Source organism: Vitis vinifera, chromosome 12 (genome assembly GCF_030704535.1).
Source record: "Vitis vinifera cultivar Pinot Noir 40024 chromosome 12, ASM3070453v1".
NCBI classification, from domain to species: Eukaryota; Viridiplantae; Streptophyta; class Magnoliopsida; order Vitales; family Vitaceae; genus Vitis; species Vitis vinifera.
In genome coordinates, this window is record NC_081816.1 from 9,886,167 (window position 1) to 9,905,916 (window position 19,750).

At 35.7% G+C, this 19,750-nt stretch overlaps 6 protein-coding genes across 7 annotated transcripts; 3 read left to right on the forward strand and 3 right to left on the reverse strand.

The window, feature by feature from the left end:
- Nucleotides 1-825: 825 nt before the first annotated feature.
- Nucleotides 826-3,949, reverse strand: LOC100259755 (uncharacterized). The gene is made up of 4 exons (XM_002263814.5): nt 3,702-3,949; nt 3,511-3,610; nt 2,539-2,895; nt 826-1,118 (listed from the first exon to the last, which is right to left on the reverse strand). The coding sequence occupies exons 1-4, from the start codon at nt 3,794-3,796 to the stop codon at nt 990-992; spliced, it is 681 nt and encodes a 226-aa protein (XP_002263850.1). The 5' UTR covers nt 3,797-3,949; the 3' UTR covers nt 826-989.
- Nucleotides 3,950-5,748: 1,799 nt separating this feature from the next.
- On the forward strand, nt 5,749-9,338 carry LOC100264952 (protein transport protein SFT2). Of its 2 annotated transcripts, XM_010659198.3 has the most exons (5): nt 5,757-6,077; nt 6,422-6,689; nt 6,847-6,951; nt 7,668-7,774; nt 8,760-9,338. In XM_010659198.3, the coding sequence occupies exons 1-5, from the start codon at nt 5,884-5,886 to the stop codon at nt 8,770-8,772; spliced, it is 687 nt and encodes a 228-aa protein (XP_010657500.1). In that variant the 5' UTR covers nt 5,757-5,883; the 3' UTR covers nt 8,773-9,338. The 2 variants fall into 2 exon arrangements, with proteins under 2 accessions (XP_002264182.1, XP_010657500.1); XM_002264146.4 differs by lacking the exon at nt 8,760-9,338 and having other exon boundaries at nt 5,749-6,077; nt 7,668-8,003.
- On the reverse strand, nt 8,846-9,784 carry LOC100249414 (uncharacterized). The gene has a single exon (XM_002266952.4). The coding sequence runs from the start codon at nt 9,782-9,784 to the stop codon at nt 8,846-8,848; it is 939 nt and encodes a 312-aa protein (XP_002266988.1).
- A 1,335-nt stretch (nt 9,785-11,119) lies between these two features.
- Nucleotides 11,120-14,275, reverse strand: LOC100254517 (uncharacterized membrane protein At3g27390). Its single transcript, XM_002266902.4, has 10 exons — nt 14,037-14,275; nt 13,760-13,868; nt 13,461-13,653; nt 13,151-13,287; nt 12,772-13,060; nt 12,541-12,647; nt 12,273-12,417; nt 12,001-12,196; nt 11,668-11,908; nt 11,120-11,562 (listed from the first exon to the last, which is right to left on the reverse strand). Exons 1-10 carry the CDS (start codon nt 14,128-14,130, stop codon nt 11,316-11,318), a joined length of 1,758 nt encoding a protein of 585 aa, XP_002266938.1. The 5' UTR covers nt 14,131-14,275; the 3' UTR covers nt 11,120-11,315.
- Nucleotides 14,276-14,740: 465 nt separating this feature from the next.
- Nucleotides 14,741-15,766, forward strand: LOC100259637 (uncharacterized protein At4g26485-like). Its single transcript, XM_010659221.3, has 3 exons — nt 14,741-14,888; nt 15,067-15,271; nt 15,391-15,766. Exons 1-3 carry the CDS (start codon nt 14,741-14,743, stop codon nt 15,764-15,766), a joined length of 729 nt encoding a protein of 242 aa, XP_010657523.3.
- Nucleotides 15,767-17,010: 1,244 nt separating this feature from the next.
- LOC100242664 (probable glycosyltransferase At3g07620) lies at nt 17,011-19,674 on the forward strand. The gene is made up of 4 exons (XM_002264075.5): nt 17,011-17,539; nt 17,675-17,907; nt 18,485-18,833; nt 18,910-19,674. The coding sequence occupies exons 1-4, from the start codon at nt 17,414-17,416 to the stop codon at nt 19,564-19,566; spliced, it is 1,365 nt and encodes a 454-aa protein (XP_002264111.3). The 5' UTR covers nt 17,011-17,413; the 3' UTR covers nt 19,567-19,674.
- The last annotated feature ends 76 nt before the right edge of the window (nt 19,675-19,750 follow it).

Here is a 19,750-nt window from a genome sequence, read left to right on the forward strand (position 1 = left end):
CAAATAATATATTATTTTTCTTGTTTTGTGTGTGTGTGTGTTTTCTTAGCTGCTTTTTGTGTTTCCACGAAGGTGAGCTCTACCCAACCACCACACTCCTACCCGCAAACCCTTTCTTCTTCATTAAATTATTCAAATCAATATAATTACATATAGTTACAAATTAATCATTTAAGAAAATTATAACTAGTGTAAAAATTTTCAAATGGAATATTTTTTTTTTCATTTTAAATGAATTATGTATATGAAATTTATTTATATATTTATAATATCAAATTAATGAAAGAAAACACTTTATTAACTAAAAAAAAACTTTCAAACATGTTTTTTGTTTTATTTATTCTAAAAAAAAAATTTATTAACTTAACCAAACATATTTTTTTTGCTTTGGAGAACAAAAACTGTTTTTAGAATTCAGTTCCTAGACACAATTTTTATTTTTTATTTTGAAAACACAAAAAACTGTTCTTAAAAATTGTTTTCAAAAACTGTTTTCCATAATAATTTTCAAAAACAGTAACCAAACAAGCACTAATATTCTTCATGTTTCCATGATTTTCTTTTTCGTTTAAAAAGTACAAATACTTCAAATTTGTGTTAAAAAATCACCATATCTTAAGGACAAATTCTCAACAAATTGTTCTCAATAAATACTCCTGCACCATGCCCCGGAACTTTTGGGTATAGAAGTGAATGAATGTTGATATCACTTGATATCTCTCAAATGCTGCAAACCTTGCTGAATATTTCCTAGTATGTTCAGAATGTCGAAACTTTAAACTCTCAAGTGAACTGGAAGAAAAATAAAAAAGGTGAAAAAGGATATTTCTGCAATGGATCATCATTCTTCATATGAAATTTTAGACAGTCACTTGGAGCTGTTGACAAGAAGTTTCGACAGAATAAGAATTTTGCCATTATGCCCTTGTATAAATCAGCCAATAAACATAGCAAGCCCCGAAATAATCATAGGTAATAATCTCTAATGCTCAACCATACAATGCCCGCCATGGCTCCCCGACATCCTTTGAGGTCATTGTTGGATTCCACTTGATCCTTTCTCTCAGAAAGCACAGCCCGGATGTGCTAGCTAAAACCTCTCCTACCTTGTGTAGCATCTGGGGAAGAAACCACCAAGAATTAGATGCTGATCAAATATCTAAGTGACTGCCAAAACTTTAACCAACTGGAGGAAAAAAATGACTGAAATTATGTTCATTTTGACATAAAAACTTTTGCAATTCTTGGACCATCGCCCACCGCTGCAAAATAAAGGGGAAAGAAAAGGAAAAGGAAAAGTAGAGAGAAAAACAGGAAAAAAAAAACTGGCTGTCCAATGTTCTAACCTTGTAAACAAGAAAAATGAAATGGGTAACAAAATTTGCCCACCAAAAACAATAAGAACAGTTGGCCTTTGGCTGGAATGCTAACTTCCCATACAAACCAATTACATTAGGACTAGTGATGTAAAGATTAGCCAAGCTAGGTTTCTAGCTTGATCAAAGCTTCCTTACAGGAATTTTTCACTATATATATATTAGGTGATCTTATTGCTCTATTATGAGTGACCTGGAAGCTTGTAGGACCGGTGATCTACTATTGTCTATGATCAACAGACATGGGATGTGGCTGTTAGATGTAGGTGGCAGCTAAGTCCAACACCGATTGTAGGACATAGACAGTTGAATTATGTCCAATTTCCTTCTATTCCGGGGCCAATATGAAGGACCTATGTGACATTTGTTATCCATAGCCATAAAGAAAGTACCAAATAAAATTGTAATGGAAAAAAAATGTTTCTCTTTTTCACTGTAAACATCTTGTGTTAAGTTAGATGAACATTTCTAACACATTCCACAAACACGCTCATTTGCATGCAAATCCCAAATTTTGAGGGGAACATGTATCATGAATTGTTATGCAACCATCATTGAAAAGAACTTCAAACCAGTCTTAAACAATTTTGACTTGTCCCAAAAAGAAGAAAAAAAAAATAGAAATAACTTGGTCTTCATTGTAATGGAATGTTCATAACTTTGAAAAGGACAATGGTGAGGAGTAAACATTTTTCTTAAGGACAAAAAATAGGCACAAACATGTACTAACTCTAAATTAATCAGAAGAAATTTATTTTTAACTGATAATCTGCCAAATTTCAAATCCAGAAACAGGCAAATTTGGTTAGAAATGTTTTTCTGTATGTTGTTGAAGCCTTCAATTAGAAGTTACGGTGAAACATGAATTTGAAGGCTTGAAAAGAATGAATCATGAATGAAATAGCATGACCTAAAATTAACAGATGGCAGTGACCTCAAAAATATGCATGGTTAATTTGACATGGTCCAACAGCAATATACAAACGAATAAGCACACACAGGCTGCTACCTTTCTCCATCTATTTCATTGTGAAAATTCCTATACTAAAATATGTTATCATATCATGGGGCTTCTGTATTTTAGTTCATTGACTTGCACATGTGTTGGGGCAATCATAACTAGCATATTTGAGTTGGAAGAAATCAATAAAATAACAAGTACCTCAAGTTCTTCCCCTTTTCCATTCTGCCCAATGAGAACAAAAGTTGGCAGCTTCAATACTCGGGCCAACTGAATAAAGATGGCTAACGGTTCATGGTGAATCTGCAAAAGTGACGGTGGCTTCTTGGTTCTGGTTGCCAATGCCTGAGTTGTTTCTGTTTCAGGACCTATTTGCATACCATAAAGTGCATTTTTATGGTTAGGCGCTGAATTTTTAATTTCCCACTTGAGTTTTGATGATGGCACTAAAAAGGTGGGCAATGGTGATGATTGTTCTCCGGTTATTGATGCCAGAACTTCATTGACAGCACAGGCCAAAATTGGTGGTTCATAATTTTGCAGAAGCACCATTGACAGCTGAAAGAAAATATCAAACATGATGTAAAGGCACAAACTTTGGAAAGAAAACCGTAAGTTTGAAACAAATGTTTCATACCCGCATCACTAATCCAACTTTCCTAAAATTTTAAGCAGATAGAATTCGAACTTCAAAGGACTTGGGCCCATAATACATATCATGCTCTAACACCCCCTCACGAGCAGCCCCATGCCCACCATGAGCCCTTAATGTATATTGTGGTCTAACACTCCTTAATGCATATTGTGGTCTAACACTCCCTCAAGTGCGGCTCCATAACAAATCACATTTTATGTGATGACCTGTTGTGAAATCAGATGACTCAGACAAACAGAATGTGGAGTTAAGCTCTTATGATTTAGGCTATAATGTATATCGTGTACTGAATAATAGATTGAGAAATTGGGATTAATGGGATATCCCCTCCATTTGGGAATGACAAACTATGGAAAACTAACAATACTAAATTCTATGAATCCCACCAATTGTAATTGAATCATAAATTATAGCCTTGCTAACTTTCAAATTGAAACACACAAAAAAAGAAGGGAAAGAAAATCTAACAAAACCTGAAGCTGTGGGCCATACTTGGGAAATGATGTGAAGAAAGGTACCTGATAAGAGCCCTTATTATCGACAAAGTGAAGAAGGGTGCCAGAGGCATTGCGATCTCGGATTCCATAGCGCTCCAGTGATAGGTGGAAGGCGTCTTCTCTGGAGATAGAAGAGAGAGATAACAGTAATTAAGGAGAAAAGAAGAGGTGAGTAAAAGCAAAGAAGACGAAGAAGGAGAGATTAATATTACAGAGTGGTGAGAGAGGAGTTAGGGTTAGGGCGGAGAGCATCAAAGAAGGGTTGGCAGTCGTTGAAGAGGAACACTATCTTTGGAGCTACCTTCATTGTCCTTTCTTCTTCCTCTTCTTCTTCCAATCAAAGTAGAACTATGACTTTCAGATTTCAGACACCAGAGTCCATTATAGCCTCTTTAATTCTATGAACCCAGTTTGGGTTAGGTATAATTTCGTTCGCCTCCGATTATGGTTAAATACGCGATTTAGGGATTTTTGATAATAGCACGAAAGTTTTAAAAAATAATTCTTAAATTACCGGTAGACAAAATAACTTCAAATTTATTATAGTTTTTGTCAAGTAGAAAAGAGAAAAAAAAAATCATCTCTTTAAAAGATTATTTATAACATTTAAAAAAAAATTATATATATATATATAAAATCGTTTTTCCAATACATAATTTCTAAAATCCCATTTTTAATAAATAAAAAATAGTTTTTGTGAAAAATAATATACTAAATTAATTATTAAAAAATATATATTATAAAATTAATTAAATTTATTTATTAAATTTAATATAAAGTAAATAACATTTATCTATTTTTTTCTTTCATTTTGGAATTAAAAAAAAAACTATTGTCAATTTTATGTAAAAATTGGGTTAAAAAAATTTATTAATTTATTAAATAAAAAAGAAAAAACAAAAAAATAAGAAATTGTCCCTTCAAGACCGATTTTCACAAAAAAAACTTCAAAAAACCCATTTTTCTATTCTCTATTATACTTATACAATAATATAATTATTATAAAATTAATTGATATTATTTACTAAATTTAATATATAATATTTTAGTTTGGAACTCAAATGCATAAAACACTTTTGAAAACTTATTATTGTAAAATTTCTATACACTTACTATTGATATCAGTGCTTAACACATTCCTTATATTTTTAAATGTTTTTCATAATATTTTAAAATTACTTAATCCTTATACCTAATAAAAAAAATAAATAAAATAAGTGTAAAGTACTTAAAAATTATATAATAATTTTACATTTATGTCTTGTTTTCTTAATTTTTTTCTTCAAAATTGTTTTCATTGTATTTTTTATTTGACAACCTCATGAGATTATATTCCCCCACAAAAAAAAACCTTTTTTTAATTATATATAATTTCTTTTTTCATATTTTATATTCTAAAATCAAATTTTGTAAACAACTTTTTTTTTTCTTAGGACAAAACTATTTGGAGTTTAATTTTGTTTGAGATTGAGAGTTCAAGTCACACAATTGGTGGATAAAAAGAAAGTGATGTTGGCTTGTAAAAAGTTAAAAACAATTTTAAAGCTTAATATATATATATATAAAATTAAAATTCCAATAAAAATATTTTTAGTTCGAAACGGGATTTTATTTAATTATTATTTTAAAAAATATTAAAATTATTCTCGGTTTTAATAAATAAATTTTCAAGATAGAGTTTGAAAACAATAACTATTGTTGACTTTTACTCCTTTTAATAGGTAGACGGACATTAAGCCACATCCAAACGGATACTAATTTTACTATGCGAAAAATTATAGCTCCATCTAGATGTTTGTCTTTTTATTTTTTATTATTTTTTTTAAAGATTTTTTTCTTTATATATGATTTGTTTACATAAACATTTAATCTATAGATTATAATTAATCTCATATATGTATATCTAGATTTTATTAAATTTAATTTTAATATTCTTACCATTGTCTCGTTAATTTTATTATTATTTTTATTAAATTTAATTTTAATATTCTTACAATTGTCTCGTTAATTTTATTTTATTTTTATTAAATTTAATTTTAATATTCTTACAATTGTCTCATTAATTTTATTATTATTTTTATTAAATTTAATTTTAATATTCTTACAATTGTCTCGTTAATTTTATTTTATTTTTATTAAATTTAATTTTAATATTCTTACCTTTGTCTCGTTAATTTTGTGGTATTAAATTTATATATATATATATATATATATTTATTTATTTATTATTTTAAAAAATAACGGTGAAATTAAAAAGACAACAATTCAGTCCATTTTCAATCTCTGTTAATGCGCCTAAGTGAGGGCTGAAGCCATCAGATCTCCTCTCACGGCTGATTCTCAGTGAGCTCCCAGCACTGGCGCGAGAGAAAGCGAGGGAAAGTGAGAGAAAATATGCAGAAGACGGCGCAAGCATGGTTCATGGGAGGTCCCAGCAGCAGCAGCGGTAGGGAGAAATCCCCGGCATCTTTGCTGGCGGATTGGAACGCTTACGCAGCTTCCCAAGAGCCTGATTCCTCCGCTTTGGGATTCGATCTCGAAGCTGCCGTCAGAACCGCCAACGACAAAGTCTCCGGCTCCTTCAACGTGTAAACCTCTCATGCTCTCTTGATTCTGCACTCTTTCTATTTTCGATTTGAATTGGTTTCGCATGTATTTGTTGTTCTGGAATTGGTATGATTGAAAATTGAAATCATGAATAGGGTTTGTAATTATGTCCAATTTGAGGTTGGCCGCCAGAGGCTCATTACTTTTTGCATGGATCTGCCGGGCATCGTTGAGTATATGAATACCTTTTTGTTTCAGTGTTCTGCGTAATTATTCTATATTAGGCTGATTTCTGAACTGGGTATGAATTGGAATACCATTGAGTTGTGGGGTTTTGGTGTTATCGTTTTGTTGCTGATTACAGTATATGGATGCTTGGTTTTAGGGTCTCAAAGGGTGTTAGGGATATACCAGGGAGCTTTCAATCTGCTGCTACCAATGTCCCTTCCGGAAAATCTCTTATGTACTTCTCCTTGCTTCTTGCTGCTGGGATTTTCTTTGTCTTTATTGCCTTTGCTATGTTCCTTCCGGTCATGGTGCTGATGCCTCAGAAGTTTGCTATCTGCTTTACAATTGGGTGTGTATTCATTATTGGTTCTTTCTTCGCACTCAAGGGCCCGAAGAATCAGCTTGCTCACATGTTCTCGAGAGAGGTAATTAGGCTATTTGCATTTTTTTTTTTCTTGATAACTATTGTGGTTTTTCGGAGCTTCTTGATGATTGATGATCAACTTAATAGCAATTTTACTTATTTTATACTTTAAAATCCTTTTGCTTAGCAACTTTTTTCCTTTTTCTTTTTTTCCTCAGAGGCTTCCATTTACATTGGGGTTCATTAGCAGCATGGTGGGTACTATTTATGTTTCCATGGTGCTTCACAGTTATGTTTTTTCTGTGCTCTTCTCTGTGTTACAGGTATATTGAATCCTCTTTTTTCTTGTATTTCCTTTCTGTTTATATGCTGATTAGGTAAGATTCATAGAAAGAAAAATTCTTTTGTGTGTAATTTGTGGTCCTGGTCTAGAGTGTCTATAGTATGAGATCTACTTCCGTTGTTAGCTTTATTGATTAGCTAGGTTCAAAGTGAGGGCAGATGATGTTTTTTGTTTTTTTCCCTCTTCCTTTTGGGTGAGCCGTTAGGCAGCTGGCGTATACTTTCTGTATACTTTGGGACGCTGTTTTGGCGCCTCCCTTTTTATATATGTTCGCTGATCTTACCTATCAAAAAAACTTTCCTTCAAATTTTCTTGGAACCAAACATAGCCTTACACTTTGCATGTTCTTTTGCCTTTTGTTCTGCATGTCATTTGTAATCACCATTTAGGTTGCTTGAGGCACTTGGAGAGTTAGATTCTTGGCATGCCTTCTGAATACTCATTCTCTTGTGTGAGCACTAGTATTATTGATACCTTGTCAAAGACATATCCCATGTATTTCCAAAGAAAGGAAAAGTGAAAAGCTTTCTTTGGTGTTTTTAAAAAGAAATTGCAAGAAGTTGTCTTCTCGCTCAAAGGCTTAAGCATTGATCTCATATCATGATCTCTTCTGTGATGATACAAGGAATTCTTTCTCTTTCCTGATTTTATTTTGACTTGATTTAGTGGAACTTAATCCCTTCTTAATGTTGGTAGGTCCTTGCGCTCTCTTATTATGCTATTTCCTACTTCCCTGGAGGATCTGCTGGAATGAAGTTTCTGTCTTCAACTCTGACCTCTTTGATATTGAAATGTTTTGGAAGGTGACAGTGGTATCAGTTTTTCTTCATTTTTTTTTTCATTTTACTAATTATTCTCATATATTTCTGCTTGAAATGTCCCCAAAGACACTGTTTAGTATCATCCAGAATTATGCTAAATTGTATAGGAATATTACTTTTGTCCATTCACCTTATCTTGAGAGAACCATGAGTATTCATCTTTGATCCTGCAATGTTCACATAGAAAATGATTTATATGTAGTTCCTATGATTTTGCCTCTTCTTTATTTTTCTGCTAAAGTAACACTAGGGAAAATAAGGCAGCAGACCATTTGAAACTAATGGAAAAACACAGTTTTGATTGCATGCCCTGGTGCTTCGGTCTTAGTATGTGTGGTCTGTGGGAGGTAGGGTGGTGTCCCCTGAGGAGAAAGGAAGGGGCTTGGTTGTGCATAAATCTGTTGGTAGTACTCAACTTGACAATAACCTAATCTCGAACAACTTCCCTCAAGGCTACACATCCAAGAAGCCCATATGATGCCGCCTCCCTCTGATTCATAGAAATAGTGTTTTTCCCTTTTACCCCTACCACCACCCTTCCCCCACCCAGCCACAAAATAAAAAGGGAGATTAGGTAGGTAACTAATTAAAAAGCATGGCCAAAGCGGCTAATATCTAAAGAAACCGACAACATGCTAGTTATACCAAAAGAAGATAAAATGAAACGAAAATAAAAGCACAATGATCACCCTCTATCATGGGAGCCTCCATGCTATCAACCTGCATACAACATAATGAAAGAAGAAACTGGAAGAAACCCTCTAAGACAAAGCCATCCGATGAATATTAAGCAGTTATGCACACGTAGTTTAGAATCTTAGACACTTGTATGGTATTGAATATCCAATCTCAGCGTTTAGGTTATTATGTCAATTACATCCACACGGGTGAAATTAATCATGCTACAAATTTTACAATATCAACAATTAAACCTAATGAAACTGACTTGATAGCCTTGCTCCTGCAGCATGATCATTTAACCCAAATACCCCCCCATGACAGTGTCTGTTCAAGTCTCTGCCTTTGCTAGCCATTATCAATGAGGCTCATGTCTCAGTCAATCTTCCAGGCATAAAGTAAAAGGCTGAATTCTGGTGCTGCAGCTCGGGCATTGTAATACCTGCTGCTCCCTGTGCTGGTGTCACTGTCACCTCCACGGCTGCTGTCCCCATCTCTGTCACTGTCTGCTTCTGGGGCACCTGGTTTGAAAATGAACAAGCCATGACCTGTGCCAGGGTTACTAAACAACCAGTCATGCACATCCCAGAAAACCTGCACCTGCAGTTTATCAACTAACACAGTTTGATTCCCTCTGAACTTCCACTGCAAGTTCTTAACGTGGATCAACACAATCCCATCTATGCTAATCCACATTTCAGGATCTCTAGGCCCTGATGTCGAGCTCTCCACGACAATGTCGTGTTCCTTTTTCTTCTCTTCAAACTTGGCTCTGGTGGAGAAACATTTCTTTGCAAATACGTTCTCCTTTTTGTAAAACTGTATAGCATCAACAAGTGCTGGTCTCGATTTCGTCCTCTTATAAGCCTTTTTCTTGTGATCCCCCAACAACAACACCACCTCTTCATCTGAAACTAGGGCAACGTAGTAGTCTGCAGACGGCTCAGGGCCACCTGAAAACTTGGCAGACCTGAGATCCCAGAACACATCCACTGGGTTTCCATCAAACTCAAAGGACTTGTACCCCTTTTTGCTCCAAAAGTGCCATGGCTTGAGGTCAATCTTGCATGTGTGATGAATTTCACCATCTAGGCTATCAACTGTTATACTGAGGGAATGGTTCATGATGTTCTTGCACCACAAGATGGTTACATTTCGCCAGAAACCAGCAATGTTTGTCTGATAAGCGCAGGTAACGGTGCTCTGAGCGGTCTTATATGTGACAGGTTCGTCGGTTACTCTCTCTGCTGGAGGAGCCGATGTTTGAATGCTAAATGATTGCGCTCTCCCACCATTACGAATATTGTTGGACATTGTTCCCGTTTCTCCTCTTTTATTCTATACGTAATAAACACAAGGTGACAGAACCAAACACAATGCTATAATCTCATTTGATCTGTTGAATGCCCAAGCGTGGCACCTCCATGAATGCTCATTCTTCATTGATCATGAGATGAAAATAGAATCAGAGTTACCCTGACTTGACCCAGAAACAGGAATCTGGTGATATTTCTCATCAGGGAAAACTCAGCTGCATGGGGAGGATGATGGATGATATGACAAGAAAAATAATTGGACTTGCAGGAGAAAATGGAAATCAGAGAGGAGGGATTGGGAGAGGGGAAAGAGATAGAAAATGTGTTTATGGAGGAAAACACTCCAACTCAATCCAGTGGCTGTGGGCTGTCCGAAACGGTTGGGTTTGCAGCAAAGAAAGCGTCCTCTCATCACACCTTTTTACTATATACAGTTAGTATGGTTAGGAATGGTTTCTTTATTTTTATTTTTTCTTAATTATTCATTTATTTAATGGGTTAATTATTTTCACCAAATTACTAAAACCAATTTTTGAAAATATAATGCAAGTTAAATATAAAAAATGTTGTCAATTAATCTGATTCAACTAAATTGTTAGATCATTAAATTTACAAGAAATTATTCTAAGTAAAAAATAATATGGCTACAAATATAATTAAACTTAATTTCATTTCAAACCACCATGCATTTTTATGGATGGAAGTCAAAAAGGAAAATTTTCCAATGCAGATTAATGATTTTTTTTTGTTCTGCATTAAATGAAATCATGATCATACTTCCACTTACAAAACAAAAAAATAAAATAAAATCAAAATCCTAAGGCTTTATCTATATGACTATATGTTTGGTTCCATAAAATTTGAGGAAAATGCAAGGGAAAGAAAATATAAAGGAAAAATAGAAGGAAATAAAAAATAGAAAGAAAATATAAAGGAAAAATAGAAGGAAATAAAAAATAGATTAAAAGTCCGTAAATTATTTTTTTTATTACTTCAAATTTATTTTATTTATTTTAACTCATCAATATAAATATTAAATAATTTAAAATTACATAAATTTTAATTAGTTTTAATTATATTTGATTTTCTTTTATATTTTTCATAGGACAACCAAACATGAAAAATCATTTTAAAATTTTTTTTTTTCTTTTCTTAGTATTTTTTGAGACCAAACATAACTAGAAAACAGTTTTTCATAAAAAAACTCAGCCAACATGCTTCATCAGAAAACTTTTACAGGAAACAAGATAATAAAACTATTTTTTATGTTCAAGTTCTCCAAGGTTAATAAGTTAGCATACATTATGGATAGATGGGAGGGCGTGTCACACAGTTTTCACTTGCAAGTATTGATTCTTTTGTTCCATTTCAAAGTTCAATGTTAAATTTCCTTTCAGAACTCTCAACCAATCTAACACTTTCCTACAACATGTACAATCGATACAAGGATACAACTCCATTTAACAGCCAGTGCTTACAGACCTTTCAACATATCCTAAAAAATTCATCTTCTTGTTCATACTCCATGTTTATACTATATCCCCAATGCCATGTGCCTCATGCTCTGAGTTTTCTCCTGATGACCTTGAATCTTTACCATGCCCACAGTCACTTGGCCCCTCGTTGCCATGTCCTCGTTCTGAGTTTGAGCTATTCACGACCTGATTTGCCAGAACACCACTCTGTACTGCCTCCATATACAGCATCTTCACCAAACCAGTAAAGCGGCGTCTGAAGGTTGGTATCCTGGATAAGGAAGTTACAATTCCCTGCAATCTGTCATGAAGGAAGATGTCTTAACCTTGTTGTGACTCACCAAGAATTGGATTAGTGAGGTAGTATCATGATTTGTAACTTAAAACAAAATATGAAGCAATCTACCTCCTGATTATAGCTTGCAACTGTGCTCGTCTGACATTGTCTTTTGATGGAAACCCAGCATCATCCCACTCCTCTGGTTTTTCATTTTTGTAATCCATAACCAGCTTCTTCAGGCAGCCTTCTTCATTTTCATCTAGTTGGAGTCCCTTTATTTGCTCCTTCATAATCAGAAGTGGTCCAATGAACCACTCTAATACCTTGTCCCTTGGCCAGTTATTCTTTGTTAACTCTATTTCATCAGCTGGAATATTTGATTAGACAACCATAATTAGAAATTGTTTCTTCTAATGTATAGAGAGTAAGAACAAAAGGTGAGTTAAAGAAGAGACATACAGATCACCAAGCCAGATGAGTTAGACTTTGCAGATGCAAGCAGACACTGAAAAATGGACCAGGCAGGTAGTTTGACACTCAACTTCTTACAATTTCCCTTTACAATGCATTCTCCAATGTCGTTGACATCTATTAGACCTTCGCGAAGAAGCATCTGGCTATTCTCCTCACAAGATTTAAACAGCCAATCCCATACCTGTAATGGGTTTTAGAGTTAACACTTTGCAAAACAGATATTAACTTGAAGTTGTAATAAACTTGAGAGTCCTTACTTGCATTGGTTTGTATTGTTGGATTGTGAACTTCAATGTTTTTGATCGTTCTAAAAGCAGCTTCGAATTGTATGAGTCTTCACTTTCATTCTTCCTATCATTCCTATCGCCATCAGGAGGGTTCATGTTCCTCCGGTAATTGGGCCTGGCTGTCAGAAGGAGTCTCAGAATAAAAATTAATCAACAAAAATGACAAATTTGAGGCTGCCCACCCCCCTTCCCAACACTCCTCAACACAAGAAGCAAGAACTAGAGTGCCATATGGTACCTGGGAAGGCAGGATCCTTCTCTCAAGTAAAGTAAGTCATTCACATATTCTTCAAACAGTGAAACCACTGAAACAATGTATGCAAGTCCCAGCCAAAGGGAGTCTTCCTGGGAATATATGAATCCAAGTTCAGATAAAACCTAAAACCAATAAAACAAGAACCGTCCAACACCTTCCAAGATCATAAGCTGAACTTGGCAGTAACATGATGGGGATGAGAAATTATGAGACCTGATGGACAATAACTCCGGCGTAGAAGCCCAGGACGAGGCTGGAGATGATAGCACTTATCACAGCCACCACCACAGCTATAGGCCACAAAATGATGGCAAGACCAGCAAAAGGGACACATACCGTCTCCAAGAATGGTCCTTCTCTTCCAATCAAGTCCTCTAATAGTCTTTTCCATCCTTTGAGCAGCATGTAAGGACTTTTCCACAAAGCAACAATGGTGATCAAAAGCACATCAAGTGGCACTCCAAGAACGATCACCAACAAACAGCTTGGCAGCTTTGATAACCTAAGAAACAAAATGGGGTTCCTCTGAATTAAAAAAAAAAAAAAATTGCCTCCCACAAGTCACAGAGAATCGAAATGAAAAATACCCTACTTTATATCCACGGGCTTCTCATTTGGTGGAACGTGCTCCCTCAGTTCATCCATGTAAGAGAAGTAAGAGTGAAAGCAGAAGTCCGTGAAATCCCGCACCACTGTACAGCTTCCGTTGATAGTGGACCAACAACCATCCTGATAATTATGCAAAATTCATATATGACACCCATATGAACCACTGAGACCAAATCATGCCTAAGTTTCAACAAACAGTTAACTCATGTATCACTTGCTAATCCAGTTATACACAATTCTGCAAGAAAACTACTTTCAAGAAACAGAGGCAGAGGAGAGAAAGGGGAACTCACTATAAAGCAATAGAAGAATTTGTCAGTAGTAGTCTCTCCAACAGCCTCAAAAGTAGCAACAAGGGGGGCAAAAAAGCCATACCCAAGTCCACCCAAAAGGCTTCCAACAATGGCAAGGATCGGCCAAAGAAGCAGAGGCAGTGGCAATGATATCAGCGCCAAAACCTTCACAACCAGACCAAGCCTCTTGGTCCTGAAATAAAAGAAACCCACAAACATAGAAAAGGAAGACATAAAAACAACTTGAGAAAGAAGAGAACACACAACAATGTAGGAGGGAAAAGGGAAAAATAGAATACTTTGTAACACAGTAGTAAGTCCAGAGAAAATGGGCAGGCCAAAGGCCAATTATAACTGCTGAATTTCCAAACACAATAATTCCCACAACCAGTGGGGCTATGAGTGACCCTGCACAACAAAACACCCATTAACAAAACCCCATCCTTATATACCCATTGATACTTTGTATGATTTGTGATGTATCTGATAGATGGGTTTTTTGGTTTGTTAGTTATGTGAGGAATTTAGGATGAATGTAATGAGAAGAGAGATGACTCAGATGCGATGAGATGATACCTTTAAGGAGGCCAAGCGTTAACAGGAGGAAGAAGAAGGGAAGGAAGGAGAGAAAGCTCCATAGCATGGCAAGAAACCCAATTGGAACCTCCATCAGTGGTTGATTTTAGCTTCTCGAGTTCGTTTGGAGAGCTCATAAACACAAACTCCCAACTTTAGAAGAAGTAAAACGGAAAAAAAACCAGTGATCAAACCCCTTTATCAAAGAAGATGGAAGCTGGGGATACGTGGCGGGAGAAGGGTTGTACGGTTTGACACGTGGCACACCCTTTCTGTTCACGCCGTTGGGCGGTAACAACCGCTCACGGAAAACAGCCCTTTTCTCCACCACCCCATTCTTTTTATTTAATTTTTTAAATTAATTAATTAATTTTAAAAACTATATTTTTAATATATGTCACCCGAAGTACATTTTTTTTTTTTTTTACTTTTTACTTTAGGAAGTGAAGATATGAAACGTTTTTCTATTCTTAATTTTTCAAACAATTTTAAAATAATAAATTAACATGAATGAATTTATGATATTTTATATTTAAATATAAAATATGTGTATCCCTTTGAATCCTTGACGTTTGGTTTGTCTTTTTGGGGAACACGAACTCCATAGTCTCACAAACTTAATGGGCTCCTTTCCCATTAATCCTTCACAGCTGCTATTTTTTCTACATCCCACAAACACAGTTGGAGAGGGAGATATGAAGACAATGAACAAGAAAGAGAGATCGACACAGCACTACAGCAGCTCTCAGAAGATACTGTTTGTGGGCGAAGGCGACTTTTCATTCTCAGCTTGTTTAGCTAGACAGTTTGGTTCTGCTGTTAACATGGTTGCCACTTCACTCGACCCTGAAGGTGTTCTTCATTCTACATGAAACTCTGTTGACATCCATTAATCCCCTTACTACTCTCTATATTTTGTGTTTCATATATACTGGCCTAAAGGATTATCAGTTAAGCATACTGGTTAGCTTGTGATTGATGCCATCTAATTTGCATTTTTTTTCTTCTTTCTTTTGGTGTCTTACTGCAGAGATGGTGTATACTAAGCATTGGAGCTGTGAAACACATTTGGAAGAACTAAAAAGATTAGGGTGTCTAGTTTTGCATGAAGTTGATGTGAAAGAAATGAGCAGACATCCCACCCTAATACACATGGAATTTGATTTTATCGTCTTTAACTTCCCTCATGCTGGCCATTTCCCATGGTTATGTGAAAGAAATGTCCAACTCATCAAGTAAGTGCAGTTGCTTCTCTCAAATGGTACAAACAATTCTGCAGGTCAGCAAGCTTAATTATGGTTATCATTCACTATTTGATTCGGATTTATTATGTTTTCTTGTGGAAATGAATCAGGATGCACAGAAAGCTATTGAAGGCTTTCTTTGAGAGTGCAAGTGAGATGCTGAGCAGTGGAGGGGAAGTTCATGTCACACACAGAGATGACTTCCCCTATAATAGATGGAAGGTGGAGAAACTAGCCAAGGGAGCCGGTCTTTATTTGAAAGAGAAAGTAGAATTTCAAAAGGACTACCCTGGGTATCATAACAAGAGAGGTGGTGGTATCAAGAGTAACAAAACATTCCCTCTCAAAGACTCCTATACCTTCAAATTCTCTGTTATTACTTGGGAAAGCAAAGATGATGATGATGAGGACAATGTATCTAGTGGACGTCTCAGTGATGAAATTGAAGGGATATTACCTGTGATGAACCGTCTGCATTTTAAGTGAGTATACAACTAAGGTGTGGTTTTGGTACTCTTCTGGGTGGCTGAAGAAAAGAAAACCATCAAGAAATTAAAATATACTGTCCAGCCCCAGTTGAAAATGGATTGTTAGGAGGACTGGAATCATGTGATCGTCAAATATTAATTAGTATTTCATAATAAAAATTAAAGTCCCATTGTGAAATTAATACTAAAATATCGATTAGCTTAATTACTGATAATTAGTGGGTTGGACTGATCCTTTACATTGATGAGGACTGTTCTCAGAACCATCTTCTGTGAGCCTTCTTTGTAACAAACAACCATGTCATGACAAGTTTATGGGTTGACAGACTTACGGAAGATCTAACGTTGCAGTGATGAGAATTACTTCCCCTCCACAAACAAGAGGTTCTTGATTATTGTCTAGAAAGAGCTACTTCTGAACATGATCATAGGTGCTTTAGTTTCTGTGTTTGGTAAAAGCATATATAAGCAATAATGCAAGGAATCAATGGAACCCACTAATCCAATTTGATCCACAACTAATAATAGATACGACCATCCCTTTAATCCAAACTGTCTGCACAGAAATGACATAGGGACAACTTTTCCTCAACTCTTGAAATGGAAGACATCAAGGTTCAAAGGCTTATAACTAGTTACTATATGTGACTAAACTCATGATCTGAGGGCACATATGGCAATGGATGGATCAACAAAATTTCTGATGGAAATCAATGTGTGAAAGCCTATATTTCTCCTTAACTTCTATGGTGCGGTTTGCATTTATTAATGACCTGGAGCCATTAATTTCACTGCTGAATCTGTCATTTAGTGATTGAAATACAAGATATCCTCAAAGTTCTCATTACAGTGTTTTAAATCTTTGAATGACAAAAAGAAGAAAAATACAAAATGTTTCCATCAATAATGACTGTTCTTTCTTAAGAGAAAAAGAAAGATGATATTGTGAAAATGACTGAATTCAGTTAGCAGTCACCCCTCACCAGTATACCTTGGTTTCAAATGGTAAATCCAATGAGAAAATTTAGCATAAATACTCAATTACTGCCGAATTACAAGAGTTTCATTATGCCAGCTGTTGTTTCCATCTGAATGATGTGAGGCCTTCATCATAAACGGGCATACCATTTTTAAGCACACAGAAAAAGAAAGAAGAAAATAGAAAATCAGGACAAAATACTAGTTATATACATCCTAATTTTCTTTTTCCTACACCCCAATTATGGAATCATCATTGGAGAACTCAACAAATGAAATTGGTTTTTTTCTGAAACTGGCACCACTTTGTTTGGCAGAAAAAAAACGTACCAAGTTTGAAGCCTTAGTCAAACTCAACTTGGGTTTGGATGCTTTGCAGAACCCACTAGTCTATGATCAGAGTTGGTTGCAATTCATGCAAAATACTCATTTGGGGGTAGAAGTAGAGACCCTTGGTTGCATTTGGGTGTTCTTTTCCACTGTTGGCGGCATCCTCATTTAGAAGAGAAGAGAGGGTTTTGATTAGATATGAATTGCCTTTGGTTTGATTTCATTTGATTTTTTTTTCAGTATCATTCTTTCATTAGCATGCCATTTAATCAGACTGGGCTATGAATTTTCTTGGAAATCAAAGACATTTGATTGTTTTGCAAGATCAGGGAGAGAGATGAGGCAATTTCATACGAGGAACTTATATGTGCTTCTCTTTTTGGGAGCTTCTTTAGCTCTTGTCTCTGCACTAGTTCTAACAAAGGGCTTGAAGGGGTCTCCTCCATGGCCATGGACGACTACTGTTAGAACTTCTTCATCATCCTTTCCTTCTCCGTGGTTTTCCAATCACACAATTCTGTTCCCCTCAATTGTCATTTATGTTCTACTTTCTGTATTTGATGATTCATTGCCTCTAATCTAAGGGGCTTTTTTTCAGGATGCAATGAGGCAGAAGGAATTTATGAATCCGGGAAATGGTTTGAATGAGAAATCTGTGAGGGAAAGGCTTAGGCCAAGAGATGCAGAATTGGAGAGGGTTGAAGCTGGTCTTGCAAGAGCAAGAGCTTTGATAAGAGAAGGTACCACAAACTGGAGCAGTATTTCAGCCCCTGTGGGTGCAGATTATGTTCCACAAGGCGACATTTACAGGAATGCTACTGCCTTCCATCGGTACACATCTGATCTTTTATGTCCTTGTATTGATCACCCCTCTTATCAATTCTCCAAATCGAGAATAAACTATTTCAATTCCTAGTTCCTAGTCAATTAATCGAAAGAAATGGAGTAATAAGATACTCTCAAACCCCAGTTTCCAAGAAGATTGCAATGCAGATTTTCAAGGAAAAATGGTACTTTCTTAAGTTCCAGTCCTTGTATCCAGCCATTCATATCTTTTTTACTCTCTTCTTTACAAAATTGAAGGTGACATTTCTTTAAAATAGTTCTCAAAAAACATCTTTTGAGAATAGTTTTAAAAAATAGATTTAAAAACAAAATTATATTTCCAAACAAGCTTTGAGTGTTTGAAATATTGTTCTCCATCATTGCTACCAAGAGAAGAACTCTTTTTATAATCACTTTCCTGTTCCCTGGCCTTATGGCAATCTAGAATTGTGATGTATTTAAAGGGTGACAAAAGCTACTGTAATTGCAGATCTTTTAGGATGAAGGATTACCATCTCCATGATTCTCTTTCAATCTGGTATTCTGACTTTTAATTTTACTCCTATTGGTTTCAATTGTGTAGGAGTTACCTGTTAATGGAAAAACTATTTAAGATCTTCATCTATAAAGAGGGAGAGCCGCCGCTATTTCACAATGGTCCTTGTAAGAGCATATACTCCATAGAAGGAGTGTTCTTCAGCTTAATGGAAGGAGACACTCACTTCAGGACCCAGGACCCTGATGAAGCCCACGTTTATTTCCTTCCCTTCAGTGTTGTCATGATCATTCACCACCTATTCGACCCAATCGTTCGCGACAAATATGTCATGAAGCATGTTGTATCTGATTATGTTAAGGTTATATCGCAAAAGTATCGATACTGGAACAGAAGCCTTGGAGCTGATCATTTCATGCTTTCCTGCCATGATTGGGTAAGTTAGAATATTGTTCACTAACATTCTCCTTACTCTCCTTAGTCTCATATAGTTAAAATTTTTGGGAATTTAGGGGCCTCGAGCAACCTGGTATGTCCCTCAGCTATACTACAATTCCATCCGATTATTATGCAACGCCAACACGTCTGAGTGCTTTAATCCAAGGAAAGATGCATCAATTCCTGAAATCAATCTGATAGATGGGGAAACCATAGGCCTTACTGGTGGTTTGCCCCCATCTAAGCGAACCATTCTAGCGTTCTTTGCAGGTGGATTACATGGCCGTATTAGGCCTGCACTTCTTCAGCATTGGAAGGAAAAAGATGAACAGGTACAAGTTTATGAAACTCTCCCAGAGGGGCTTTCTTATCCTGACTTGATGAAGAAGAGCAAGTACTGCATTTGCCCAAGTGGGCATGAAGTTGCAAGCCCGAGAATTGTGGAGGCTATTTATGCAGAGTGTGTTCCAGTGTTGATTTCACAGCATTATGTCCTTCCTTTCAGCGATGTTCTTGATTGGGGATCGTTCTCGATTCAAGTTTCGGTGAATGAAATACCAAACCTCAAGAAAATCTTACTTGGAATACCTCAAGATCGATATATAAGAATGCAGGAGAGAGTGAAGCAGGTGCAACAGCACTTTGTGGTGAACAATCCTCCCAAGAGATTTGACGTCTTCCATATGATAATTCACTCAATTTGGCTTAGAAGATTGAATGTAGCCATTTAGAATCGCATGACTGATCTAGTATATATATTGCAGGGGCTGATGATACACACAGAACATAAAATATGGACAGTGTCACTAACATAAAGTAAGATTAAAACAAGTTCATAGGCTCATAATTGCTTGCCAAAATGCACTGCAAAAAGCTATTTGTGATGCAAAAATGGAGCTGTTTTGGTTATTTTGA